Below are 27,707 nucleotides of genomic sequence, written 5' to 3' on the forward strand. Positions count from 1 at the left end.
TGTGTGTGTGTGTGTGTGTGTGTGTGTGTGTGTGTGTGTGTGTGTGTTAAATGGTCACACTCAGTGATGAGTGGTCATTGTGTGCCACCTGCACACTGTATGCTCTATTTGTGTGTAAAATAATGAGTTATTATGATGGTGTTCTGTTGAGTAAATTGGGTACATGCCAGATGTGCCGTGTGTGTACGGTATGCTTCTGCATATCAACTGTGTGCTTTCTGCTGCAGGGAGACTACAGACAGCTGGTTCATGAGCTGGACCAGTATCAGTACTGTGAGCTCCGCCTTGTGATCTTGGACATCTGCAACACATATGTAAGACACCTACGCCCTTGTTGTTTATCGACTTTTAAAACCCTTGTATTTCACGTGTTTGTGTAGAAATATCGGAAAATGGTTCAAAATCAGATTGCATAAAAACGGATCATGACAATTTGAGTGCATGTCACCTGAATATTGTAATTCTGTCTCAAACCTAATTCACCATCTGTTGCAATCATGCACTGCACTTTGGATACAACTATCCACACATCTGTAAAATATTCCAGTCGTGTCCCAGCAGCAGGGATGGTGCCTAAATGGAATCTATTCCTTCTTAATAGGAGGGTAATTAAACAAATTGCTGTGCTTGTGTTGAATTGATTAGCGCGCCATTAATCACTGTTGTCTCCTTCCTCTGGCTATTGTCTCCCTGTGTTTGATGCTGTTAATGAACACGGCGGTACAGGTGATGATGAAAGGAGCTGTTCCCCCACAATAACGGCTCTGGATCTGGGCCGCTCTCTCTCTTATTACTGCCTCTGACCTTTATGTCTCTCTCACATGCTGTCGATCTTCCTTTTGAACCTTTCTCACACTACTTTTCCACTGATTTATTTCTCTCTCTCTGTCTGCAGGCTGTGCTGTTTGACGTCATTACCAAGAACTTTGACAAGATCAAGAAGCCCAGAGGAGACGGCAAGGCTCTCATCTACTGAGACTCCAGCATGCTCACAAGATACAACTGTTGTAGTGTTGCACTCAAGTAACAAAACACCCGCTGTGACATGCGTGCATTCATTTTGGTTTAAATTACACAATAAAGCAACATCATTCTGATACTTCTGTCTGCTTTCTTTTGTCCCAATGGGAATTCAGAATCTGGTTTTAGACCAATATTGGCCTACAATGAATGTCTTCATTATATTCATATGACGCCAGAGGTATGTAGTGTTGCGTTTTTTTACAGGTGATATACGCTTCACTTCCGTATCAGAAGTCGTTTAGACTCCTTAACTTGAGTCGCAACCACATCCCCAAAACACCTACTGAGGGTTTTACACTGCTTAAGGCTGTTTGTCGATGTCCGTGGTGGTAAACAGTCCCTCTGCCGGCAAACCAGGACCGGCCCAGCTCGGTTTGAGTCTGTACCAGCCTTGATAGAGTCCTCTCCATACCAGGTAGCCCAGAGCTCCTCCCAGATGCTGGGAGGGGAACTTGGGGAAGTGTGCAAGCAAACACATGAGCAGGAACATCCAAACGGCGAGTAGAGCTACACACAGGAGGAAGATGAACCGTAGAGGGGCCCCAGGCGACCTCTGCAGAGCCTTTGTTTGAGCCAGGTGACGACCAAAGACGGACATTTCCTCCACAAGCAGCAGGCAACACAGGCAGACGATGAGGACGTCCTGAGATACTTCGTAGCCTCTCCACACCATGGCGGCCTTGAGGCAGGAGGCTTTGGTCTGGTCTTCGTGTAGGAGCAGCAGGGGCTGGACGGAGGAGGTGGCGCCTTGAATATCCCCGGCGGGGGTCATGGGTTCATAACAGGTTCCCGCTGCATCCTCCAGCAAGGTCAGGAGACGCCGACAGCCCCACCAGAGCAAGCCGACCACCCCCATCCGAGAGAGGTGGCGGAGGAGGAGAGAAGGGGAGCGACGGGCTGAGATGGAGAGGAGAAGGATGAAGGAGCCTGTGAAGACGCAGGTCCAACCCCAAGTGGACGTCAAAAACTTCCTGCAAGAGAGCAGGAATCAGTGTTGCATGAAATGTCACCTTATGAATCGTTGTAACACATTACAATAATGCAATAAATAAAGTTGGCTAAGACGAGTTGGGCAAGTACGTTCATCCTTTTAAATCCACTCAAACCAAAGGATGAATGATGGCTTCGCTAATGAGCCCACACATGAGTTATACAAGACCAAAGTGCACTAAATGACCTCACTAAAAAGCCTCATGGGACAATAATTAATTGTATTAGTGGAGAGCAGGGCCGTCCTTCAATCAGAGGATCGGCGGTTCGATCCCCGGCTCCGCTAGTCGCATGTCGATGTGTCCTTGAGCAAGACACTTGATCCCAAAAATTGCTCCCGTAGCTGTGCCAACGGTGTAGAAATAACATAGAATCTGAATTGTAAGTCGCTTTGGATAGAAGCGTCTGCTAAATGACTAATGTATTAATTAACTGTAATGTTAGTTTAAACTGTGCGGTTGGATAGACACTAATAAACATACTATTGATATAACTGTCAGTATAATGCTAAATGCTAAATCGTGGCGGTACAGGTAGTGGGGAGTCAGTCAAAGTTTGCTAACATTAGCTATTAAGCTACTGGTCATACCAGTGTACTGAAGAGAGCAAGAGTGAATTTTATTGCTCAAGAATTCAACTGTCCATTTTCAAGACAAATAATGTTTAATATTATTTCATAATCTTGCTTTAATAATGATAAAGGTTGGCAGAGCATGTATTTTAAAATGAACCTTCACTTGTGCTCTTACTGTTATTGTTTACATTTCATTTATTTTTGTACATTAAATTACAAGTGAAAAAACAGGAATTTCCCTGGGATTAATAAAAGTAATTATTCTCCCTCTCTTCTTAATAAAGTTATGATTGACACTTTATAGACTCTTCAAAAGTAGGCAATGACTTGGTTCATGTAATGTCATATAATCACGATGCCTACTTCACCATATTTGGTGTGAAAGTGCAGTTTTTAATTCTTAACTGTTAAATTGAAATGTTCTTCCATGTGCTAGGTGTTAAAGGAGCGTGCCTAACAACAGCAACTAGTTACACATATGACATTTCCATTTAAAAGGAGAAACACACCCATGCAGTACCTGTACAGGTAGTGGTTGCTGTTGGCGAAGATGCTGTACTGTGACACCCAGAAACTCAGCAGAGGACCAAAGACAACCAAAGCAGACAGCATCAGGTGGAAATGTCGTCTGAGCAGGCTGCTTCCTAAAATCCTGGCCAGTGAGTCTGTTACCAACACCAGAGCAGCGTTCAGGAGTCTGAGGAGGAATTTCCCCAGCAGAATCACCTCTGCGGCCATCTTGTGTAACTTCTCCAAGTTGATCTCTGGTGAGAAGCCATTTGAGGAGTTTTCAGTCTTGGCATCCATGTTCATATGCTTCTCGACGACACCTTCTTGTAGTTTTGGATTGAATTCTGACAGTGTGTTCCTCCTCTTTCCTCCAATTAGAGCCCCGTGGCGGAGTCTGCCTCACTTTCTTTTGTCTTTGAGAGGCACTCCGGCTCCACTCTGGGAGCCTTTCCACTTTATCACTGTCAGGCGTGCAGGAGAACACATGCTTTATAAAAATACAACCCCTCTCTCCCCTTTACCCTCAGAGGCCCTCCCCCAACACAGACTCAGAGGGGTGGACATGGTAATGGCTGCTGCTGTAACTGAACCCATCATTCTCAAAACAATGACCCAATGCTTTGTGAATGTGATCCTTATAGCTGCCAACTGAAATTCAAATTAAAACAACATTTTGTATGATGGCTTTAAACAACTACTTTACAATCAGACCTGCGGGCATGTTTTAATCACATTTAGCTTTAAAAAAAGTCTCGTCTTTTCCTGCGTAAAGAATCATTCCGACATAAAATGGATCGTTTTGGCTCCTTCTTTGGTTCTCCTCGAGTCCCTCCATTCTTAGAATCAGCTGTCGGAGCCAAAACTAATTTAAGTTATAAACTGTTGCCAGTCTGCATTTGGCGCCATGAACAGCTGCATTTCTCACAGCACTTTCAGTCTCCTGGATTTCCAGGCCCAGTCCCCGAGCCAGAGCCTCTTAAAGCTCTCCAGCTCCCAGAACCAGATTGAGTAAATTTAGTCTTTCTGTGAGATTTATGCTCAATAAAAACACACCAAGAACTGTTTTCACAAGACAGGACATCCAGTCCCACGCCTATACATAGTCTGTATATCCATACTAAGAGAAGCACTGCTGGAGTCCATATGGGGGGAAGGTTATTTGTTTTCTTTAAGTGACGCAGTTTTAACAGCGTAAGGATATTCTGAGCGCTACAAAAACATCTGAATGCTGAACTCAGCAAATTTTTCCTGTGTCCTCCTCTTGCTGATAATTTATCTGAAGAGCTTTTCCTTTCACTGAAACTGGAGCTGAGATGATACATTATTCCCCCCCTACCGTGTTGGTGCGTTAAGTATTGTATGAAGCAGGAACAGTAAGTGTAAATGAAACCATGCACGCCAAAGAATCCGTCTAATTTTAGACCACTTAACTGCATTGCTGTCATTACGACGCCCTTGAAGTGACTCTGCTTTGGGTTCCTGCAGCTACTAATTGTCCGTCATGTGCTACTGGCTAAAGAAACGGCACGTGACGTTTGTTCAGTGTGACGGAATGATATATTAGTGCAAATGAACGCTTATCTCCATTTAGTTCACCGGTAACAGTGTGGATTTGTTGCATTTTCTCAGTGTCACACATTTGCATGTTTAAAGCCTGATAATGCAAATATATATAAAAAATTTAAAAAAGGTAATTTCTTCTCAATAACAGCAGCAAACACTCAGTGTAACGCTTCAGGTTGTGGCCGTACATTAAAGGTTTTATTGTTACTGTAAAACAACGGTGAAATATGGGCTTTGATGAAAACACCTGAAAATTGCATATACAGATCAGTGTGTGAGTTTTGATCCACGCACACGCATCCCCAGTCCCTTCAGGTTTATAGTGGCCAACCACTCACTCTTTTTTCCTTATGTTAAATGGGCTCAGAGCTCGTGTTTACAGAGCTGAACGCTGACCCAGGATCAATAATATAAGACCTCAGACTAAGACCGCAGGCTTTGAGGTGACATAAAGAGGATAGAACATAAGATTGTTGTGAGTTCGACAGTGAACCGAAGAGACTCGGTAACGCTAAGTGCGTTCGGGTGTCTTGGTCACCGTGGTGTGCTGGGAATCTTCCGACACAGGAAGCTGAAACACAGGAAGTTCCCCCTGAACGGCTGAACGAGACGTGGACCAACGGGGACCTCCGGTCAGCAACACACCGGGTTCAGGAGTCGTGATTCAGGCAATCGGTATATAACGTAGTGGGTTATTATAAAACAATCAGTCTTCAGATGTAGACCTTTGAACGTGACGGCGCCTCAAACAGGACGAAGCTCGCGTTATTCCCACCAGCAAGAGTCCAAATCAGCACCACTGACAACTATCTAAATACACTCCCTGAATGCACATACCATTAAAATACTATACATTTATTCAGAATTATCGTCGCCAGCTCCTCCCTGCAAATATCCAACACTGACTTTTATACAACTAACTTATCGTTAAATTTCAACAGCACATTTAAGTAGGTGCGGTGCTTCGTGTTTCCAGCTCCGGCACATTTTCGTTAAGTGTTTCAGGCCAAATTCAAAAGCTCTGGCCTGTTGTTGACAGTGAGGCAAAAAACCCCCCCCAGAAACAGAAGTAGGCCGTCCCACTGTGCCCTAATCTGCTCTCGACAACGTAAGGCTATAATGCCTTCCCAAATGAACACTTCACAACCACGCAATAACTGTAATCATTAATTTCCAGCATTGAATTTGAAAAAATATTGAAGTCTCTCCCAGTCCTTCTGAGCGTATATATATATATATATATATAGACCGCCCGTGTTCGGGCCGGCCTCGCCTCCTCCTGCGGCGATATCTTTTCCTTTGTCTCTCTGAAAGGTCTTCCTCCCGTCGTCAGACTCTGTCCCGCTCTCTCTCCTCCTCTAGCGGATGAGTCCGTCTGTGCTCCCACATTCGCACCGCTCCGTCCCACTGTGGAGACACAGGAAGAGGGGCAGAGCGATCAGAGATAAAAAGGCCTTCGATGGATCAACAACTGGTTTAATTCCCATTTAAACATTTTTTATGTAATATTTATGATCACAAGCTTTCACACAGTTTGCATTAACTGCACTCACAGAGCTGCTGACGATGTTGTCCTCGTAAGGGTGCCAGCTGACGTCCCTCACGCACGCCTCATGGCCCGACAGTCTGGAGACCACGGCGCCCGTCAGGACATCATAAACTGGACAGACACGCGCAAACAATTCAAAAATATTTAGCTACTTGTAGTTGTGTGCTGTATATCGTGTCCTGTTTAAATCAATCCCGGACTCACTGATAATTTTGCCGGTGGAGCAGCCGGAGTAGATGAACCTCTGTCCGGTGGTGAACTCTGGGGAGAAGCGGCTGCGGATGAGGGTGTGCAGGACGCCGTGACCGCGGTAGGTCATCACCGAGGTGTCGCCTGTCAGCTTGTGTCTCTTCAGGGCTGAAAGGGAAGCATACAATTTTTTTTAGGAATCGCCAGAAATCGTTTTCAGAAGTCATAATCTACCTCACATTAGTTTGGTGCAATTTACGAAGCAATAAAAGAGTTAATTTACATCCTAAACGTCTAAGATCTGTTGAGAAAAAATGGGTACGCTACTATCCGTCACCTGTCCTCTACGCCTCCCCCTCCTCTTTGACTTGTAATGGTAATCACTCACTTCTCTATATGTGGTTTAAATACTGTCGTATCCTCTTACCTTCACCACACATACACACCCACGTTTCACCTCTCTGTCATTGGCCCCCTCTCCCTTCTTTCATCTTTATATCCTCCTCCACGAGACCTCCCCTCCTCTTGCCCTCTAACTTTCCTCCTCCTCTCCTCCTCTCCGTGTCACCACCAGTAGCTCTGTCGCTCCCCCCCCTTCTCCCAATCTTCTCCCTTACTCCCTCACCTCTCTGGGGAACCTGAGGCCAACGGTAGTCCCAGTTCTGTTGGGTGACAGCCAGGCGGGAAGCTGCTAAGCCCTCTTTGGGCGAGAACTTCCTGACGTCCCAGAGCTTGATGGACTGGTCCTTCGAGTTGCTGATCAGATAGCGTGCGTCACCCTGGCACAGTCATGACGAGGACGACCAAATTAAAGAAAATAAATCTCAGGGTTAGACCAATACACCGGACTAAAGACACATTACACTGGGCTAATATTAGCATTGAATTCATCAACTTCCAACCAATCATCGGTCAAATCCAACTACCCATGAGGCTTTTGGGGAACTAGTCATTGACAGATTGATAAAATACCGGCATACACCCCCCCCCTACCTTGCTATGGATGAAGGTGATGCCGTCTCGGTGGCCGGCCAGCTGTCCGACAGGCTGCGGTCTGTCCTCCCGCAGCGTCCGTCTGTCCCACACCTTGCACAGCGCGTCGTCGCTGCCAGAGAAGAGCAGCTGGGACGAGCTGTCGGCGAACGCCACCGCATTCACGTGGTCCTCGTGGGCATCGATCTAGACGAGCGGAGAGAGACGCGAAAGAAAAGAGAGTCAGTGTTTGTGTGGAGTGTGAGCGAGCCAGGGAGTGTGTGTGTGATTTCCTCTGTGAGAGACAGTGTGTATAGCATACATGCGTGCGTGTGTGAAAGTGCCTTTGTCTGGGTGTGCGTTTTCTGGAAGACTGAAGGAAACTGAGACGTAAAAAACATTATTATTACGACAGTTGTCTGCAGCAGACGAGCAGGGAAGTGTCCTAGAACTGAGAGGCACTTGATTCAGCTGCATGCTGCTGGAAGATGCTCAGAGAACCGTTCCTAAATAGAGCATTTGTTGGGGACTATTTTTCACCTGCTAATTTGGTGATTTAGTGGCTATTAACAGCAGCAATAATGTGTACGTGGGATTGAATCAAGATAAACCTACGGCGTCTATTGTTGTAAAGGAGCATGTCAGCGAGTCTACCGGTTTTTAGAAGTTTAGAAATGGAGATCTATGGCACGAACAATACGATATATCAGGCTTTGGCCACAGACAATTCATGTAGAGAGGATCAGTTTATTGTTGGTTTTAGTATTTTCATGGGATGTGTTAACAATAAGAGAAATATAGACTTTTTCCTTTAGGTGAAAATTTAGCAGTTCAGAGATTAAGCGCAGACACACTGGCGCAGAGGTAATAAGAGGGGCAGTATGAGAGAGAGCATGTACAGCGGTGAAGCAGATGGTGGAGGCGGGGGGGAGGTGGGTTTAACCCCCGCTGTCCCACTGCAGGGTGGACTACATTACAGGGCGGTGTGAAACTTTATGTGAGCCGGCACGCGTTCAGGTCCGGCTCACCTTGATCACAGGGTGAGGCACAAACGGACAGAGGCGGCCGCGAAGCAAAAACACGAACGGCAACTAAGACAAACTAACCTTCAGCGCTCGTTTATTCTGCTCGAGATCGAAAACGTAAAGGCAGCCATCGTTTGCTCTGAAAGGAGAGAGAAGGAGAGAGTGTGAACACGTTCTAATGAAGAGGTTAAATGCGACTAAGTGTGCTCTATAAACGTAAAACGCAAAATTGCGCTCACCCTCCCAGGATCTCGTTGCCATCTGTGGACGCAGCCAGTGAGAACACACAGAACCTCCTCTCATCTGGACTACAAAAGAAACAGCAGCACACACACAAGCAGGTTGACACTGCAGCAGTAGCAGCATTATTGAATCACAACTACACCGTCTACTGTACGTCATCCCATGCCAAAAAGCTCGTAACAATGCTATTGTTACGAGTGCTGTGAGCTGAATGGTGGTGCTTTGTTGAAATAATGATGTCTCCAGTTAACAAAGTAACACACACACACACACACGCACACGCACATGCAGGATGGATGTTGAGGTGACAAGTTCTGACAGCATCATTCATCCAGACGGTAATGAGGGGAGAGGAGGGCCGGCTGGTAGGAAGTGACAGATTACCTGCTCCGTAATGTTAAAAGTTACTATGAGGGGAAACACTAACTTGAGGTCCAGGGCGGTGTGGTTTTCACTGTCTCCATCTATACTGCACAAGTGAACTGTGGGGAAGACGCACAGAGACAGAGAACGTGTGAATAAAACAACAGAGGGGCTACGCATTAGTATTTAGGATAATTACTTATCCAATTTTTTAAGTAGGATTTTTTATGAGTCAGATGTTTATTCAAGAAAATCTTTTAAGCTCTTTTATCCGACATTTAGAACAATGTTTAAAGGTGCACGGCAACGCAGAGCGCACCTTGTAACTGTGATGCAAATGCTAAAGTATCAACAGGATCAATAGCTGCTACGCTAACTAGCATCATTGTGTCTTATGAGGTCGGTTAGCCTTACTGTAGTCGGACCAGCTGGAGTAGAGCACATTTTGTCCGTCGGGGGTGAAGCAGACGTCCAGCACGCTCCAGCCCACGTCGCGAGCCTTCACTGTTCGCCGTAAGTGAAAGCGCCCCCTGGTGGTGTCGTACAAGCGGATGTTCTGGTCTGCAGCGAGCATCAGGATGATTGATAAATAAATAAATAAATAAATATATATATATAAAAAAATAAGACAATGGGTGGCTGTTATCACGTGACGTATCTGGGTGAGACCTGTTGACCCTCGCATGTATTGTTTGCTTACAAACCACAAAGTAAATCAGGGAGAACTATGACACGGTGCAACAGGATTTGGTATTTTCGAATACTTCTTCAGTTCGTTTTCAAACATATTTGATGTCTGATTGCATCAAGAGAATTAAAAAAAAAAAAAAAATCAGTAATACGTTCTGTGTGTGACACTACACGATCGGCCATGATGATTCGGTGGTCTGCACAGTTTTAAACAAACACGAGGAACCCCTATCAGATCTGATTCAGTTCCTCTGGGCTCTCATGTTGGATCTCGGGTTATTTACCTTGGCAGGCAGACAGGAACATGCCGCCATCCTCGCTGTACACTCCACAGAAGGCTTTCTGCTGGTACGTATCCTTGTGGGATACGTAGTTTGGCAGAAAACTGCGAAGGAAAAGAAAAAAGGGTCAATATCATTTGACAGACAACAGGATGAGTCGTCTTGTAAGCATCACGTCTAGTCTATTGTACATTTTCATAAAAAAATACAAAACAACACGTACTGTGTGCGGATGCGACTGCACTCTCCGTGAGAAAAACTGGAGCCTCTCAATCTGCCCTGCCTCCTCTAAAAAGCAAAAGAGTTCAGCAGAAAACATCAAACTGGTCAACATTCATTTGGAATCAAACTGGCGGACACAAACAAAATCATCTCGCTACATTCGTAGTCCTCAAAATGTAGTTTATTATCTGTGCGGGGTGACCTCTGTCAGCATGTGGGTGAAACCGTGGCGGCCTTTCCCGGTCAAGGAGCCGGTGGCCAGCATGATCTGAGTTCGGATCTCACTTTGGTCCACTTCATGTGTGTCGGGTTGGGTGTCCACTAGGAAGATGACACAAAACAAAACTTGGTCTTAATTACCACATGACATCTAACCGTTTCAACACAAATATATTTTGACTGAATACAGGAGAACAGCATTACTCCACCACGATATACACCTTTGACTGGAAGACACATGACCAGGGTTTTCCATGCTGTCGGCTGGATATTAAGACATTTCAAGACGACAACTTTCTTACGGATTCTTTTTATAGCGAGTTGCTTCTCGACCCTTTTGATGCAAGGTGCCTTGATTCCAATTAGGCAGAGCGTGCTTGTCTGTCACTTGAGGAGAAGGCATGAAAGACTTCTTCCCAAACTCAACAAGTAGCTTGCTCGCCAGCCAAGTCACGCTCACAGACCGGCTACTGAGAAGCAGACAGAGGCGAGGGAGGGAGGAGCCTCTCATGGCAGATACTTACTGAGACACAACAACCCCTTTAACATTATTTATTTTGTTAGTGAAAAAGCAGATTGAGCTCGTTTTGTAAAGTACCTGTTGTATATCTATAGTCTAACCTTGTTGATGTTTTGTTTCATCATGAGCTGTTAGAATAAAATAGTTGAAGGGTTGAAGAGCTAAACCACGCAGTATCTTGTAAAATAAGCACAAAGAAATAACTAAAACCCCGCTACTTGGATTGTTATGCTCGTATATTGGTAATGTTACGGTACGGGTGCTTGGAGCGGCCAAAAAGGACCAAGAAAGAACCATATTTCAGCAATTTCTCACATTTGATACACCGAGTAAAAAAAACTACGTTATATTGCACAATATATGAAACCCAATTATAACAGATTACAATAGGTCTGCTGCTTTATCCCTCTCACTGCATGTAGTAACAACTTCATTCTTTTATCATATTACAGACACGTCTATGTCACACTAAAGGAAAAGAGCAGCAGCAGCAGCTGAGGGCTGACAGAGTATGTTATATTTTTGGATTTTGAATTGTCACCTGGCGCCTGATTTACATAAATAAATACATTTCCATCATAAATTTGTGCATAAAGATTCACCAGAATTTAGGAAATGAAGTGTCCGACGCTCAATGTTTCCCACTTAATATGCGTCCCCCCGCTACTATTTTCACCCAGCTGGACATTGCATGCACTAGTAGAAAACCCTGCATGACTTGCATGGATTCATCCTGATTCTGCTTCAGGGGTATTGATTGGACTCCAACTACACAGACGACAAACAGCCGAAAGCACACTGTCCATAAACACTGTGAAATAATACAGCAAAGTGAATGTTGTTTTGAGTCCATCATGAGCCTTCCAATGCGTGTGGCTGTTGTAACTGTACGTTTCAGAAGAAGAGTAAGCGAGATACAATTGATGTTTCTCCCATCAGGCCTGTGGACAGTGAGCGGTGTCAGTAGGAGGTTACCTGGTGGATTGTAGCGGTCCCCCAGCCGACCATCCCAGGCTCCGTCGCTGTCCTCATCAGAGTCAGAGTAGGACTGGACCAGCTGCAGCCCTGTGGCTCCACTCCCATGGACCAGCCGGACCTGGCCCCTGTACACACGTACACACACACACACATTAGTTTAACAACCAATGAATCCAAATCGGATTCGTGACATTATTCAACTGAATAAAAAACAAATCACCACAAGACAACAAACTGGGCCCAGAAAGTGTAAAGTACAAACACTGTTTGTTGTGTTATCATCATTGTCAGTGTTGTAAAAATACAAAGAATCATCTGAATTCACCTCCTCAGTAGGTAAGCCAGTACTTCAGCTAAGTCAACGTCCTCCTCTGATGCGTCTGTCTGTCTCCTTGCTGCCTGTCTGCCGTCCTGCGGCCCCGACTGCTGCTACTACTACTACTACTGCTGCTGCTGCTCTGGTTCGGTTCTGGTGCTTCAGGCTGCTCAGCTGGGTTGCCACTGGAAGAGCCCCTTCCACCAGACATCCCAGAACTGGACTGAGAGCCCATAGACTGAAGAGGGCCTAGCGAGGAGAACATTTAGAAATGAAATGACAGCTTTAGATTTACCTGGGGGAAGCCAGGGGAACACAGATGCAGGGTGTGTTGATGGTGAGCAGAGAGGAGATGGGGGAAACAGAAGTTAGGTAATAATGGCTGCAGGAGAGGCTGCGTTAACGTTAGCTAAATTGACATCAATTCAAGCGATTTGCTCGAGCCACCGTACTTCCGCTTCTACAAAAATAACAAACTACTTGTTCTGCAAACAGCTCCACCGGCATATTCGTACTGTGCGTTAGCTCATCGCCATTAAGATGCACAGGTTCATTTTTGTTGAGCTAGCTAAGGATGCTAACGACTTAACGTTAACATTACCGTCTGGCTGTCAAACGGTCTCCTTGACAGCTCGGCGGTCCAGCTCTTTTGTCGTTTCGGGGCGAACTTAACAATTTTGCCCCGACGGGTAACTACCGCGAGGTCTAGCGCCCAACGTTTGTGGCGCAAAAACAGCTGAGGTTTGACAGCAACACAGTGAGGTCTGATCTGTTGGCTAGCAGGGCCAGTCGTGAATCGCCATGTTGTTTACAAAAGTGTGAAAAAACCCTGCGCGTGCCCCTGCCCCTTCCCCGTCACGTGATCAGCCGCGCTGTTTGACTGAAAACCAATGGCAGTTCAAGTATATATATAGTTGTGTGTGTATATATATATATATATGTAGTTGTATGTATATATAATATATTTACGCAAAACAAATCATAAAGGCATACACAGAAAAGAAATAGGCAGAAACCAGTTAAACAGAGATAAGATAAAAAATCTATCATACAGCTCTGAAATAAGATGTCAAACAAAATTCCCAGGCTGTTGAAATATGCCTCACCCCAAAGATGAATGCATTTCCTTACAAGTGAAAGTGACATTCTGTTTTTTTGCTAAGCCTAATTATCTGCCCTGATCTTTGCTTTGAAATGTTAAGAGATCATTGTGCTTGGTATTAATTTGCCATTAATTTGGTTTGCATAAGCCCAGGGCTCCTGAAAAACACATTTACTATGAAGATGTCACACCTAATAGGACATCATAATGCGTTGTTAAGGGTTGCACTTGGTGGTATACAGTTGCTGTTTGAGGCATCTGTTCCCAGGCGTCCTTAATCACATAATCTAGCTATAGCTGGTGGATAGCTTTGGTGCATATCTCAGCGATTTAAATCAACCGAACGTGTGATTTAAATGTGAATACTTGTGTTGCATTCTGTGAAATCAGTGTTATGAAGTGAGCTGCAGGTATAGTTAAGGGGCTGTGGTTGTATGCTTTGGAACCTTACAGTAAACCTGCAACCTGTGTTTGTGTGTGTGAGTTTGCATGTATGTGTGTGTACTTTTACAAGCACTATTGTGTTGTTTTCACTGACTTGTAAAGAGTAAAGAGACTCTCTGGGCACATGTGCACTTTAAATGAACTGAAGTTAAAGTTAAATGTGTGGTGACCTCAAAAGCTAAAAATATTGTCTTGCACAGTAACATATCCATTCATGCTTTATGTATTACATGTAATTACTGTGCATTTTCTGTAAACTCCATGCAAAATTTAAATTTAATTGTTTTGTTTTTGTTGTGTATGAAGAGAGCAGCTGCGTTATGATGTGGCCTGTCAGTGGAACTCAGTGGTCGTGCATGAAGTTGGCCTCCAGTGTCGTCTTCCTGTGTAAAAGGACGAGGACTGTAAGGACCCAGCTGTCAGAACGCAGACTGACAGGAGAAGCCTGGGTGTGTGTCTCTCAAATGACTGATGATTGCTCGCTGTCTGAAAAAGCTTCCCCGTGTATCACATTACTCTGTAGTGTATACACTCTGTTATTGTGTGTATCTGTGAGTGTGAGTGCATCACAGGTGTCCGGACAAAGCTGCCTACAACAGGTGCTGGTGTTGGCAGTAGAAACGAGACCAGCCGAGCGATCAGTCGGGGGGCTTATTTCAAGCTCCCAGAAAATGTTTCTCATTATAATGAGAAAACATCTGCCGCTACTGTAAAAAAAAAAAAAAAAGTTCTGTCAATTCAACTAAGTTATTCTGTCATTTTAACTAGATTCAGGATAGATCTCTTGTACAAACAAAAAGGCTAAGTAATATATACGACACTCTGTTGGAGTCAGCTGAATGATTTCACTGTTACTCCTCCTACATACAAAACACCCTGAAGAAAACATTTGTAGTGTAATGATTGGCTTAAAAATGTTGAATTATTATAGTGTCATAAAAATATGCAATGCCAAAGTTCCTTACTTTATTTATTTATTTGCTGCAAAAGACATTTCAATTCAGTGCAAAACAGTATTTTATCATTCATACATGTGTGCATTGAACACTTTGCTGACCTTTATTCCATTTCAAACCATACGCCATAATTCAAAGAGCGAAAGAGAAGTCATTCATCTTTTTATAACCCGAACATGACATTTTAGCCCTTTAACCCATTTCGTAGTGCAGCTTTTTGTGACATCAACATGAATGTAAAGATTTTAAAATGTAAACTAGCACTGAGTGAGAGCTGCAGCAAATTGGATCACGCTTGTTGATGTAAAACCAGGAGCAGCCACATTTGCACACAACCATCTGTTCATAAACAAGAAGAATCCAGCTTCTGAAGTCAGCATAAGAAGCAATGGTTTCTCCATCTGGGAGTGTCTAATAAATTCTAATCGCCTGTCTTTTTAATACAACACAGTACAAAACAATCATCATTAACAGGGAATCGACAGTATTGCACCCTATTTATTTCCATTGTTCACACTTCCTCTGATACGCTTCATAGCCAGACACAAATGTAACTGTTGCATGTGGTTTGTATAACATGTGAAACTAATAACATGTTAGAGAACATGTTCCCTCAGTAGTTTTGCATGGTGCTCTGGGTAATTTCTTTGAAGGTAAACATTCATTTTCCCGTCAACTCGCTGATCTCCAGTCAGACCTGAGAAGAAGAAGAAGAAGAAGAAGAAGAAGAAGAAGAAGAAGAAGAAGAAGAAAAAAACATTTACAGAATGGCAAATTGATATCTTACCTGATGAATATAATACATAATGACTGTGTTTGAATTCGCACAGAGGTTTTGGGCGGTTTGACAGCTTTGAGCTCACCCAGTTTTCCAGCCATCCTTTCGATCTTCTCCAAGGCAGACTGCACGTCTCCTCCGTCTGGAACCAGGACCTCTATCTCTCCCACCTGGTAGCCAAAGTCAGCCTGGTCCAGATCTATCTGCACCCCCTTCTCCTCTAACGTGAAGGACTGCCGCACTGTTGTGAAATCTGCAAAGCGCACCAGATTCATTTCGCTCAGCCAGGACTCGTCCTCCTGTGAGGGGCTTGCCTCGGTCTCTCCGTCTTCACGAATGTCTTTCATGACCTCTCTCACTCTCTGTTGGATTTTGGGCAGATTGGTTATCTCCCTGTAGCGAGAACACAGTGCCGCCGCTTTAGATTGTCCTCCAGAGGCCTCGTCCGTCCCGTTGACTGTCGTTGGGCACTTCAACTCCCAGCATGCTTTACGTTTACGCAGCCACATGTCTCTCAGAGTCAGGTCAAACTCGGGGGTGTCAAAATACTGGTCACGAAACTCCCACCGACCAACACACACTGCTGAGCAAAAAGAAGTGGGAGGAGAGAGACAGCTGATGTAAAAAATGGAGAGCTAAATATTAAAATGCTAACGAGGCTGGTACAGATAATTAAACTTCACTATTAACAAGAGACAGATGGCCAGTGTTACAGTGAAATCCACAGCAATTAGTGTCATTAAACGAAGTCCTTCAGTTGTCGTGGATCACAGCATCAGTTAAATGCCTCAGTTCTAAATTTACTCACGCATAAAATGCGTGGTAGACAAATTTAACACATACCCCCGATCTCCTCCAGTGTTTTTAGAGTGTCAGCATTGCACACGAATTTTCTTTCCACTTCCACACTCATCTGAAATGACACAATAAGATCAACACCAATGATACTGTATGCACACAAATCCAGCTAAAGACTGCAAGATTCAGACAGATATTAGTCTTTTACAGTCAGTAACTTAATAAGGTTTACGTTTTATATAAGAATGTGTCTTATTTTTATTGAGTACGAAGGCATTTGCCATATTAAGAAAACAAAGTTGAATTTTGTTTTTTGACACTTTTTCTTAGCAACACCTTACAAAGTTTACCCCCCCAACACTAACTTTTAACAATAACTCAATTAAATGTAATGTATTACACACTAACCAATGGTGGAAACTAACTAAGTACATTTATTCAAGTAATGTGCAGTAAGTTCAGTAGTACAGTTTAGAGGTACCTGTACTTTCCTTTTTATTCAAACAGATTATTTTTTATTTTCTATGTAATATCTTACACATTACATTACATTACAGTCATTTAGCAGATGCTTTTATCCAAAGTGACTTACAATAAGTAAGTTAATGTGTTAAGTAAACACATTAAGATATTATTATAAAATATAAACTCATATAAATTATTTAAAATGACCTTCACTTCAATCTACTGTATTAAAATGCATCTTACACAGTAATGCACAATTAATAATAATAATCTAATACAACAATGTGTGTGCGTGTGACCTTTAGGCGTAATAAAGTATAATTACATTGTGTTATTCCTTCAGTAAAAGATCTGCTGCAATTAACCTACATTGAATCAGGGTTCTCATTTTTAAAAAAAATTATTTTATTGTCAAGCTCCACTGTAAACTGACAGTAAATGCTCAAAACTGAACTGTTCTTACCAACTATACTACTATAAAGCACTATACAGCAGCAGCTCCTGTAGCCGCACCTGTGTCATTATGAATCAGTTTGGAACCATTTAACCGAAGCTGCTGTTGCAGACTCATACACGAACAAATCAAAACCTCCAAACCGAACCACAGAGTTCTACAAATCACCACCCGTGTAGCGAACCGCAACCTCACACACCTTCCTCAAGTCGAGTCCTTTAAATCCCAACAGTTCTGCATTAAAGAAGTGAGCGACGCATCAATGCTAATAACCCTCTACACGTCAGCGAAGTTTATTTTGCACAGGCGCAATTAGAGACACCTATCGAGGTATTCAGGAGCATCACTTCCTGTCCCAGTAACGCAGAGGCAATACAGATGGTGCCGTTTTAATCCCCCTGTGCTTCATAAATATTTATTCCACATACTCGACTGTTGATATGCGCCACACCTATCATTTGATTGAAAACGTGTTATAATTCACGTGTGTGAGGCTGATTAGAGCCTCCGCGGTTACACCTCTATTATTCAGCCTTAATTAACTCGTCACACTCTTTGTGTCAGTCCAAGTTGGCAGAATGGGGACTCATCTTTTATTCACCTTTAATGTAAAAAACGAGTACGGGTTTTTACATTTAAATATATTTAATGTAATCAAGGCATCGAGATCATTTGGGGGGGGGGAATTAACCATCGTGAATATTTCCTGATGGCTCAATGTGATCGGAATTTCAACATACAGTCGCTAATCATCTAATATCTGCGGGGTTACATAAGGGATTTGATAGCCGCGTCTGTCCCTTCTGAATGTCAGCAATCAGCCTTGGGGGGAGCTGTGGTCTGTTTACTAGAGGAAAGAGGGGAAGGAGAGAGGGATAGGGCGAATGAAGGGAGGGGGAGAACAGGAGAGAGAAGAGAGAGAGAGAGAGAGGGGAGAGAGAGAGCGAGGGAGGGCACGCAAGAAAACTTTTCACTTCTGAGGAGCCACGGAGGAAGAGCGTGTGTGTGTGTGTGTGCGTGCTGGAGCGGCGACCATGCAGGTAAAGACGCATTAGCTAATTGCTCCGAACTTAATTAAACGTCATTCGCGATCGGTTAATTGTGCTGCTTTGAGCGGGGTTATTTGAGGGTGGCCTGCGACTGGTAGAGGGCTGGGCAAACGACGGATCGTGCCCCATACTAATCCGATCCCTTGTAGGAATCCAACATTAAATCCAAACTTTTTTCTGCCTTCTCGTCTCTCTTTCGCCTGCTCTCCCGACACCACCCCCATCGTCGAGGCGACCGCGGCGCACGTACTCCGCTCCAAGTCGCTTTTTTTAGCGTTTAATTCGTTCGCCAATTACGGCTCGAAGCTGTTAAAATGGTAGTTTAAATGGCCATGTGTTGCACCGTAAGTATTTTAAGGTATGGATTCGAGCACTAGGACGCGTCAAAAAGGGGGTCTGCTGGGTTGGCGAGGGAGGGGGGAGCGAGTGTTTCCTAACACATCTGTAAACGGAGCCCACGCTCATTAATTAAATGGCTTTGGTCGGGCTAGGCCTCAATTTGCGCTGTTGAGCAGCAGGCGGCGGGCGGTGCAACACTAGATGCCCGATTGGCAGCCCACAATCAGAGGGGTAAGGAAACAACTCGAGGCCGAGGTTTTGTTGTTACGCTCAGTGAGAGTATTTTCAGTCCCGGGTGAACTCGCTCGGTGTATTGACGCTGCAGTTCCCACCTGGACCAGGCAGAGTTTGTAGGGAGCGGAGACAAGCCAGTTGGAGACAGTTTTGAGGAGCGGTTAATTATCTGCCTGCTAACAGGCTAGCTAGCGAAGTGACACGACTGTTACTAGCTCAACCTCCTTCTTGTTTATCACTTTAATGACCGTCCAGCTTCAACCGAGAGCCTGCAACGAGGTCATGCACACGCCTGCCGTGTCTTTCGCAGTCTCGGAGAAGTGTCTGGCGGTCACCGCGGGGTTATTTTTCAGTAAACTAAACAACTGAACAGCGTTTCCAGAAAGACGACTGTAATGCGACGTTACAGGGGGCTCCTCAACCTAGCTTGCTAGCTAATTGATTCGTCTCTGGTAGGCATAGCTAATTAGACTGCTCGTTAATTAGCCAGCTACGAGCGGAGATACGTCGATCTGGTTAAATTTTGGCTTTTAATTTATGAAACTCGACATGCGGAGCGTCCTAACACGATGTACGTTACTCTATATCGACTTGTCGAAACATTATCTGGTCATATAGCCCTGCTAGCTTGCTAATTGGCGTGACGAGGAAGTGGGGATTATGTGTTGGTATTTCTCCTCATGGGCATGGTTTTGCTGTCTTGGTTGCATTGTTGGATCGTGAATGCTTGCAGAAAAATCCGTCAAAGCTGTGTTGTAGAATCCAGATGGTCTATTTTGACTTCCTTTTTATAACTACGTGGGAGTAGCAGATATTTGATCATGCAGGTCGAGCCTATGCAGTATGATTTCAGATCATAGTTGGTATATTGGCCACCTTCCTTGCCCTTGGTACGATACTCTATACTATTTTGTTAATTGTCAAACAATGCATGTTGTGATGATTGAGCCTAACTCCACCATATTCTGCTTTTAATACATTTAATGTGCACATGTTGTACCAGATCAGTTTGTGGAAAGTTGGATGATTTGCAAAGCGGTTTGAAACAATGACTCTTATCTCGAATTTAAAAGCACTATACGACTACCCCATTTACATTTAAACAATTGCATTATTATGTAATTTGATACGGTCCTTGCAGCCGAAATGTTGTGAACCTCCCTAAAAAAAACAGTTAATTGTCACTTCAAAGATATGTAAGGATGGGATACTGATCTAGGAGTACTGTTAAAAGGGACACGGCCTGCCTATTGAAAGGTATGGTAACTGGTCTCTGATTGTGTTTTCAAATAGTTAAACATGGCAATGCATTGTGAGTGTTGGTCAACTATCTAAGGTGTGCGATCAAGTAACAGTATACATGTACCTTGGTGGGTGCAGCTCCCTTCTAGGTGAAATTGCTTCCTGACGTCACATTTTCTTTTCTTTCTCTTTTCTATTCTGCATTTGTGATGGATAATAGCGGCCCCAGAAAGAGTAGGATTATCTCACACCCATTTGTTTTGATAGGAGGAGTCTGGAGAGACAGTGAGTTGTGAAAGCAATGGAGTGGCAGAGTGGCTGTGCCCCCTGTGCCAAAAAAGGCAAACAGACAGATCCTCCCTGTCTCTACATCTCACTGAGCAACACAGCGTACTTCCATCTTGTGTCGACAAACTGCTGGACATTGTAAGTATGGCTAGGCCGTATGGCCACGCTATACTCCTCAAACGGGAGAACTGTAGTACTTTGGGTAGTACATTATGTGCGTAATGTTTAATGAGCCCACTTGTTACTGGCTGATGTACACGGTTTGGACAAAATGTCAAACGCCTTGCAATGCATTATTAGCCCTGCAGTAAATACAGATGACGAGATGAGAGGAGCAGTAGTCGCGTCACAAATTTCACCAAGATTTAAAATGACTTAAAAACATACAAATAATTATAATTTGTTTCTGTTACTTCGTCCACCTTCCGTCATATATATTACATGAGAAAGGATGCCTTAGATGGATGAATAACTTTATTAATACCCTGGTTTGGTCATCATGCAACATTAAAAAAAAAAAAACACACAAAAGGAGACACAAGTGAGACGGGTTACATGTACGCGTTGGGAAATGTTATGAAACAAAACTGTTTATCTGTTGACGTGCTGGTATGTAATTACTGGGTAATAACAGTGCTCTTGGTCTATAATTCCGCTCTTATTTGTTTTCACCAAAATACACTAGCTATGTAAACATCAATGATCGAACACATTTCTTAATAAAATTCTTATCCAAAGAACCTCAGCTTAACAAAGTGATATTCGTTGGATAAAATGGTTTACCCACAATCCCGGCAAACATGCACACATTTCTGCATAATCCGTTACTACATTAGTAATTACTAGTGTGAATGTTGACTTTTGAGGGTTCAGATTTAGTTTTGGCAGTGTTTGTTTATTTTGATGGTTTGAATATTACACATATTCAGGTGATATCTTTGAATTAACCAGTTACCATACATGTCGGTGTGAAAGTATTTGCTGAGCGGAGCCCAAATTAGGAAAAATAAGCACCTCAATGAACACATGACAGTTAAATATGTTGACTGTTAAGAAATAGAATTAATTTTATTGGTGGAGGAATTGATGAAAGACCTTTTTAATTTATGCCTTCAGGGTAATTTGTAAATGAAAGGTAAGCCAAGCTATGTGTAATATGACCACACATCAATAAGTCACGCCCAAATGTTGTGCCGCTCAAAAGCTACATAGCATTCAGTTCATCCGAAAGGAGCTGTTACATAGTTAAGTTTGCTATGGGGATTTTGCTGACACTCTCCTTTCATTTTCTTTTAACAGGCTGTTCTAAAACAGGCTGGCAGTGGAGGAGAAGAGGACAAAAGTGCTCTAAAGTCGTCAGGTGAGTGAACATTTTTATTATCCAGCCAAACTTGATTTATTATAATGATTTTTTTTGTTGGTGTTAAAATGGTGTTTCCAAACTACATGAAGGAGAAAAAAAAGAGAGGCATTTAAAATGAATAATTGCACCTGATGTGGGTTGGCTGGGTACAGGCGGGTAAAAATGTTGATGTGTGCACTTCTGTTATCAGTTAGACCTCCATTTACTAGAACATAAAAGTTAAACCTGCATATTCATTTTATCAGGTGCCGAATCCACACAACTGAAGCACACTGAAGACGTCTGTTCAGATCCCTGCCAATCTAGCGAGAGTTCAGACGCTACCCAGACGCTGGGAGACAAAGACATGGAGGAAGAGAGAATAATGGAACAGGCGGGAGGTGAAGCTGAGCCGGAGCCAGAAGAGGAGGGAAATCGAGTCACAGGAGCCAAACGGCAAAATGCAACTGAAAACACAGCAATCCCAGACAGTCGTGAAAAGACGGTTGGTAAAAATGGTGCGCCAGCTGAAAATAACACCCAGTCATTCAAATGCAATGCCTGCCTGGAAACTTTTTCTGGCAGAACTGCCTTGAAAGTTCATTACAACTCAGCGTCCCACATTCAGAGGATGACAACAGGCTCTGCAAAAAAAAGTGGGGACATTAATCCCCCGACTCCCCCAGTCCCTGTCCTGTCTCGGCCATACATATCAAACAAACCCTACCAGTGTGCTGTATGTCGAGTCTCTTACAATCATGCCATCACCCTCGAGAGCCATATGAAATCTGTCTTGCACCAGACCCGCAGCAGAAATGCGGGAATTGTTGCACTTGCTACAAACAGCGCAGCTGCCTCTGCTAGTTTGGGAGGTACCACCACCACCAGTGCTCTAAACACTGTAGTGACCACATCTGGAAGTGGAACCAGTCAGTTAGTTAGCACCACCAACTGTGCTGCTCCCGGGACGTTAATGGTGACTACCACAAAAGACGGCGAGCAGATTCAAGCTTCCCAAGTGGCTCCCTCCCTCCTCACCTCCCCTGTGGCCTCGGCTCAGGCGGTCTCGGCCTTTCTCACCCTCCTCACATCTAGTCCCAACACCCTCTCACACTCCCTCCTCCCCTCCCTGTTTGCGGCCGGTGCTGCTCCTGGTGCCACCGTACCTCAGCTCGTGCCTCATCCTCAAATGGTCATGCCCTTGATCTTGAATGGGCTCCAAGCCCAAACCCAGCAGCACATAGAGAACCAGCAAGGCCAGCTCCTGACCCAGTGTGTGCCATTCGTAGGTCTCAGCACAGCCCAGCAAGCCCTCCTAACCCAAAGACTTAACAGCTTACAGAACCAGTGGCCCTCTGCAGGAGTTCCAACAAACATGCAGCCCTGCCTGGACAAGCAGACTGTAAAGTGTGAGAGAGAACAAGAAAGACAGGACAGTGACGAGACACGAGAGAAGGTTTCAGATCCCATCAAGGGCGGGAATAACTGGACTACAGAGAACATTGAATCAGAGAAACTGATGGAAGAGGACGTTAAAGAATCTGCACAGTGTCCTAATGTAGAAGGAAAAGTGAAGGTTGAGAATAACGAAGACAATGGGAAGGCGCATAGAGATAGCACAACAGATGGAGACAGCTCGACTAATCAGTTGGACCTGGAAGGTGATAAAGCAGCTAGCCTCAATCTCTCCCCAGTGGGCACAGAGAAGAGCCTCCGTAATAAAAATGTCTCGCCTTCTGCATCTGTGCCCAGCAACTCGAGCCTCAGTCCTTTAAATTTAAACCTTACACTTAGCCCTGATTCTACTCCTCAAAAATCACATTCGGGCACCAGCCCCTGTGGCTCTCTTGGCACCCCAAAATCTAGCCCGAGTACAAATGCCTTAACTAACAACCAAACTCGACCCCATTGTAATGCAATGGGATCCATTTATCCAGACCTTCCAGTGCTGTCAGAGTTCCAGTCGGAAGTTCTCTGGGCATTCTTTGAGTCGCGAAGTGAGGCAGACGCTGCAAGTCCTCCCCGTGAGGACTGCGAGGCGCTGGGCAGAGAGGTGGGACTTTCTGAGGAAGGGGTACGCAAGTGGTTGAGCCAAGCCCGACATGCAAAACGGAGGCAGAGGGCAACAGAGTTGAAACATCTGCAACGCTTGGCAGGATTCACAAGGCACGCCCAGAGTTCTGACTATGACGACGAGGAGAACTCCCTGATTATAGCAGAAGGTGAGGATGATGTTGAAGCGTCGGGCAGTCAGGCAATGGATCTGTCCAGTACAAGAGGGAAACGCAGAAAGAGAGATTTGGGAAGGGAGGGTCAGGGAGATTCCTGTCTCACTTCTGACTCCGAAAATGAGGTATACACCTCTGTCATTGTGTCTGATGAGGAAAGCCAGAATGGGTCTTTGAGGGAGGGCCCTGAGAGCCCTGCTAAAGATGAAGCACATTGGGAAGTCCATGGTGATAAGGGGCCAGTTGGAGGAAAGGTCTTGCGCTCCACAACTGTGTTTCTCTCTGATGCAGAGGATGAGTATGAAGATGAGGAGGGCGGAGGGGGTCAGAGAGCAAAGAGGAAAAAACGAAAGGGGGAGTTTGAGCGCGATGAGGTGGAGGTAAAGAAGGAGAGAGAGGACCCCGATGTGGATCTAGAGTTGGAGGCCCAAGGGGATCCTCCAAGTTCACAGTTTCACGCTGAGATTCCAATCAGTGCCCTCCACTCACTTCCACTGTCCCTTGCTCCTTTTTCTACTCAGTTCCTTAGCCCCTATGTCCTCTCTCTCACTCCTTCAGTGGTTGATGGGAGCAAAGTACCCATTTTTCCTAACCCACCTACTATCACACGCTTCTCCAGCTCTCTCCTCTCGCAGTCTCTCTCCTCCCACAGCCAAACTTCCCACTACCTGTCCAATGGTGGCGACTGTGAGTCCGCTCTGGATCTCAGCATGGGGAGGAACAACAAATCTGCTTCTTCCTCATCATCTCTGGCTGATAAAATTGCAGCGCAGAAGGGACAATTGCTGGATGGGCTTGGCTTGAGGCCCACATCCAAAGGTCTGGTTGTCGTCCAGGTGAAGCCTGAACCCGTTACTTCCATGCTGTCTTCCAACAGCAGCATGAGTCTGTTGAACTGCAACAACATGACAAAGTCTAGCATTTACATGAGGGCAGCAGAGAAAATGAATGCCACGCTATTGGAAAAGGAGAGGGAGCAGGACCAGCAGCAGCAGCAGCAGCAGCAGCAGAGAAAGTCCAAAGGAAAAAGGTATCGGGATATGCGACGTTCAAGGACCATCATTCAGGCTGAACAACTTGACATTCTGTATGGCTGCTATTTCAAAGACCCAAATCCTGGGAAACATGAGTTTGAACAGATTTCAGAGTGGGTCCACCTTCCAAAGAAGGTTGTTCAGATTTGGTTCCAGAACATGAGGGCGAGGGAACGAAAGGGTGAGGTCAGATTCATCAGCGATGGGACCCTGGCAGCGGTTGGCAAACCTCTCATCAAATTTACCTGGCCTCTTTCCAAACCCATTTTCTCAAACAAGCCTGCTCCAAATAATACCGGGTGCATCACAACCACTCCAATTGTGCGCACCCTCATTAAGACAGAGAGAGATCCTGTGAAGGAGCTGGGCAAACCTGCCATGGTGAAAAAAATAGCCCCAGTTCCTATCAAGCCCAAAGAGGTTGTTTCCTCTACGACAGTGTCTCCTGTGAGCAGCAGCAGCAGCAGTGCTTCTGCAGTGCCAAAGACCAAGCTCGAAACCACCAGCAATGTCACTATGGTCAAAGTTGCACCTAAAGTCCTCACCCCTGTCCTTTTACCGCCACCCAAGGATCCAATCCCCATTGCCCCACGACCGGCCCAGAAACGAAAGCTAGAAGAGGAGAGCGAGGAAGAAAAGACCGATGACGAGAAAGACGACGAAGACGAGATGGGTTCTGGACCGGGAACCACTAACCGCATGGTGCCCAAGCTGCCCACAACTCCCATCAACAACAGGCCTCATGCCACAACAGTGGTGTCACAAAAACAGAACGGGCTCAACTACTGGACCCCCAAGGTCCCAATTAAGATCAACACTCTATCGAGAGAACAACTGGCTCTTCCAACACATGCATCTCGTACCATCCCCCCTCCTCCAACCCCCAGCATCGCGCCAGTTAGCCCGAACACCCCCAGCTCTGCCAAAGTGGCCAGCCCCTCCACCCCGGTCCTAGCGAAATCAAGCCCGACAGAAAGCAGCTTTCTGCCCCACTCATCCAGCCGTAGGCCACGCACGCACTTGTCCTGCCTACAGCTGTCCATTCTGCAGTCCTGTTACGAGACCTGTGCCCACCCTAACGCCATGGAGTGTGAGGCGATCGGCACCGAGCTCAACCTGCCGCTCAAGGTGGTGCAGATTTGGTTCCAAAACACCAGAGCCAAGGAGAAGCGCTGGAGGCTGCAACAAGAGAAAATGGTGAGCTGGAAAGTAGACTTGCGATGCAAGTTTTTATTAAGCCTTTGGTAAAACATCACAGAATTGTTAATACAGTAAGATGGACTAATAAAGTTAACGGTACGGTAGGTCAATGAGGAGAGGAGCATGTTCTTTTGTTGGCATCACTTTGCTGCTTTGCACCTTTTTATTCAAGGGCTGGGCAATATTTTTACATCGTATATTGACTTTCAGTGGAATCAAATTGTCATGCACTTATTGTTTTGTTATATTTAATGACATTGAATGATTTCAAGCAAATTTTACTTAAAATCATTGAAGTTTTTGTTTTACACACAAGAGCTTTCTCTGCATAGCAGTGGACCACAGGTCATTATTTAGTGCATTATTTAATTGTGATTAAAAATATGTCGGTCTTCTCATTAATATTATGAAATTGATTTCCGCTATAGTGCTCTCTTCAAGTGATTATATTTCCTCCTGAAAGCTAAATGAGTACACTGCAGCTGACATTCACCGTTTTTAACATGGAGTAATACCACAAACTAACAATGGCATCTATTGATTTACGAGTATTGCTTGCCTTTGAGTACTATAACTATTGCTCAGGAACACACATGTTGCTGTCTATGAAAACAAAGCTAAACGTTACTGTCCAAAACAACTGAATTGCTAAATTATGCATATATCAATTATATAGATTGTTCAGTTAAACCTGTTGAACTTTAAATGATATGACATTAAACTAATTCCCTCGCTGGTCCTGTCTGTCCTCCCCACCTCCCCATTCCCAGTCTCCTCTGTCAGGTGGAAAGGTGGACATGAGCTCAGGAAGCTACCTGCAGTACAACGCTCTCAAAGCCAATCGTCCCATCCTGCCCAAACCTGTTCAGCTGACCGTCACCGACCCTCCAGCTTCCCCGACGGCCGGCCAACCGGTGCCAAAGGAGACCCTGACGGGCCGCTGTGATGCCTGCAACGTCTCCTTTGAATCCCGGGCTGCAGCGAGGGCCCACGTCTTCTCCCCGCGACACCTGGCGACCCTGAGAACCACTAACTTTGGCCAGCCGACAACACTCGTCAACAAGAACGGAACCGGTAACGGAGGATCTCACTCCACTCCGGTAACCAGCTCTGGAGGGGAGGTGGTGATTGAGTTGCCTCCACCGACGGCCACCAGCAACAGTTAAAGACTCGGATCAGGATTGGTCTGCACACTGACTATTCTTGGACCCATTTGGGCTCCTCAGATTTTAATAAACAAATTTGAGCACTAATCCTCAAAAGCTAATATTCTTTAGTTTTTGAAGTTGGCTCCCCCTGCACCCGCTATCCTTTTGCTTAACGTTCACTGACTTGAAATCCGTTGATCTATAGCGCTCACCTGAAATCCAATCCAACAGCAGACTATTTCCTTGCTGCTTCACACTGACTCAGTTGCTGTCTGATAAGTGATGAACACATCTCAAGTCTCCTTCAATCCTTACACACTTTATCCAAAACATGTTTGATCCTCAGCCAGTGGTTATATATGTGTATATATATATATGT

The 27,707-nt window shown here is 44.8% G+C and overlaps 5 protein-coding genes across 9 annotated transcripts in view; 2 read left to right on the forward strand and 3 right to left on the reverse strand.

Annotated features, from left to right (window-relative positions):
• psme1 (proteasome activator subunit 1) overlaps positions 1-1,099 on the forward strand; it is a 4,360-nt gene extending 3,261 nt beyond the window's left edge. The window contains exons 11-12 of the mRNA XM_031872395.1: positions 228-314; positions 896-1,099. Of these exons, the coding sequence (XP_031728255.1) occupies positions 228-314; positions 896-976 (168 nt within the window). The 3' untranslated portion in view covers positions 977-1,099. The remainder of the gene's footprint in view (positions 1-227; positions 315-895) is intronic.
• On the reverse strand, positions 628-4,231 carry LOC116397175 (fat storage-inducing transmembrane protein 1-like). Its single transcript, XM_031872394.1, has 2 exons — positions 3,108-4,231; positions 628-1,994 (listed from the first exon to the last, which is right to left on the reverse strand). The coding sequence occupies exons 1-2, from the start codon at positions 3,398-3,400 to the stop codon at positions 1,325-1,327; spliced, it is 963 nt and encodes a 320-aa protein (XP_031728254.1). The 5' UTR covers positions 3,401-4,231; the 3' UTR covers positions 628-1,324.
• Positions 4,232-4,812: 581 nt separating this feature from the next.
• On the reverse strand, positions 4,813-13,061 carry dcaf11 (ddb1 and cul4 associated factor 11). The gene is given in 16 exon segments (XM_031872393.1): positions 4,813-6,067; positions 6,214-6,320; positions 6,414-6,566; positions 7,024-7,177; positions 7,392-7,577; positions 8,477-8,534; positions 8,635-8,703; positions 9,066-9,120; positions 9,416-9,562; positions 9,976-10,076; positions 10,196-10,260; positions 10,397-10,515; positions 11,909-12,036; positions 12,237-12,291; positions 12,294-12,476; positions 12,829-13,061. Coding segments are annotated over 15 exon segments (1,644 nt in total). The 5' UTR covers positions 12,463-12,476; positions 12,829-13,061; the 3' UTR covers positions 4,813-5,989.
• A 1,673-nt stretch (positions 13,062-14,734) lies between these two features.
• On the reverse strand, positions 14,735-17,516 carry thtpa (thiamine triphosphatase). 3 transcript variants are annotated; one of them, XM_031872408.1, is made up of 4 exons: positions 17,424-17,516; positions 16,351-16,420; positions 15,593-16,087; positions 14,735-15,426 (listed from the first exon to the last, which is right to left on the reverse strand). In XM_031872408.1, exons 2-4 carry the CDS (start codon positions 16,418-16,420, stop codon positions 15,326-15,328), a joined length of 666 nt encoding a protein of 221 aa, XP_031728268.1. In that variant the 5' UTR covers positions 17,424-17,516; the 3' UTR covers positions 14,735-15,325. The 3 variants fall into 3 exon arrangements, with proteins under 3 accessions (XP_031728268.1, XP_031728266.1, XP_031728267.1); XM_031872406.1 differs by having other exon boundaries at positions 15,593-16,090; XM_031872407.1 differs by lacking the exon at positions 17,424-17,516 and having other exon boundaries at positions 15,593-16,090; positions 16,351-16,626.
• A 605-nt stretch (positions 17,517-18,121) lies between these two features.
• On the forward strand, positions 18,122-27,707 carry zfhx2 (zinc finger homeobox 2). 3 transcript variants are annotated; one of them, XM_031872416.1, is made up of 5 exons: positions 18,122-18,264; positions 20,356-20,514; positions 21,676-21,736; positions 21,985-26,177; positions 26,951-27,707. In XM_031872416.1, the coding sequence occupies exons 1-5, from the start codon at positions 18,259-18,261 to the stop codon at positions 27,344-27,346; spliced, it is 4,815 nt and encodes a 1,604-aa protein (XP_031728276.1). In that variant the 5' UTR covers positions 18,122-18,258; the 3' UTR covers positions 27,347-27,707. The 3 variants fall into 3 exon arrangements, with proteins under 3 accessions (XP_031728276.1, XP_031728275.1, XP_031728274.1); XM_031872415.1 differs by lacking the exon at positions 18,122-18,264 and adding an exon at positions 18,441-18,617; XM_031872414.1 differs by lacking the exon at positions 18,122-18,264 and adding an exon at positions 18,649-18,843.

Source organism: Anarrhichthys ocellatus, unplaced genomic scaffold (assembly GCF_004355925.1).
Source record: "Anarrhichthys ocellatus isolate YVR2014 unplaced genomic scaffold, GSC_Weel_1.0 scaffold63, whole genome shotgun sequence".
Lineage (NCBI taxonomy): Eukaryota > Metazoa > Chordata > Actinopteri > Perciformes > Anarhichadidae > Anarrhichthys > Anarrhichthys ocellatus.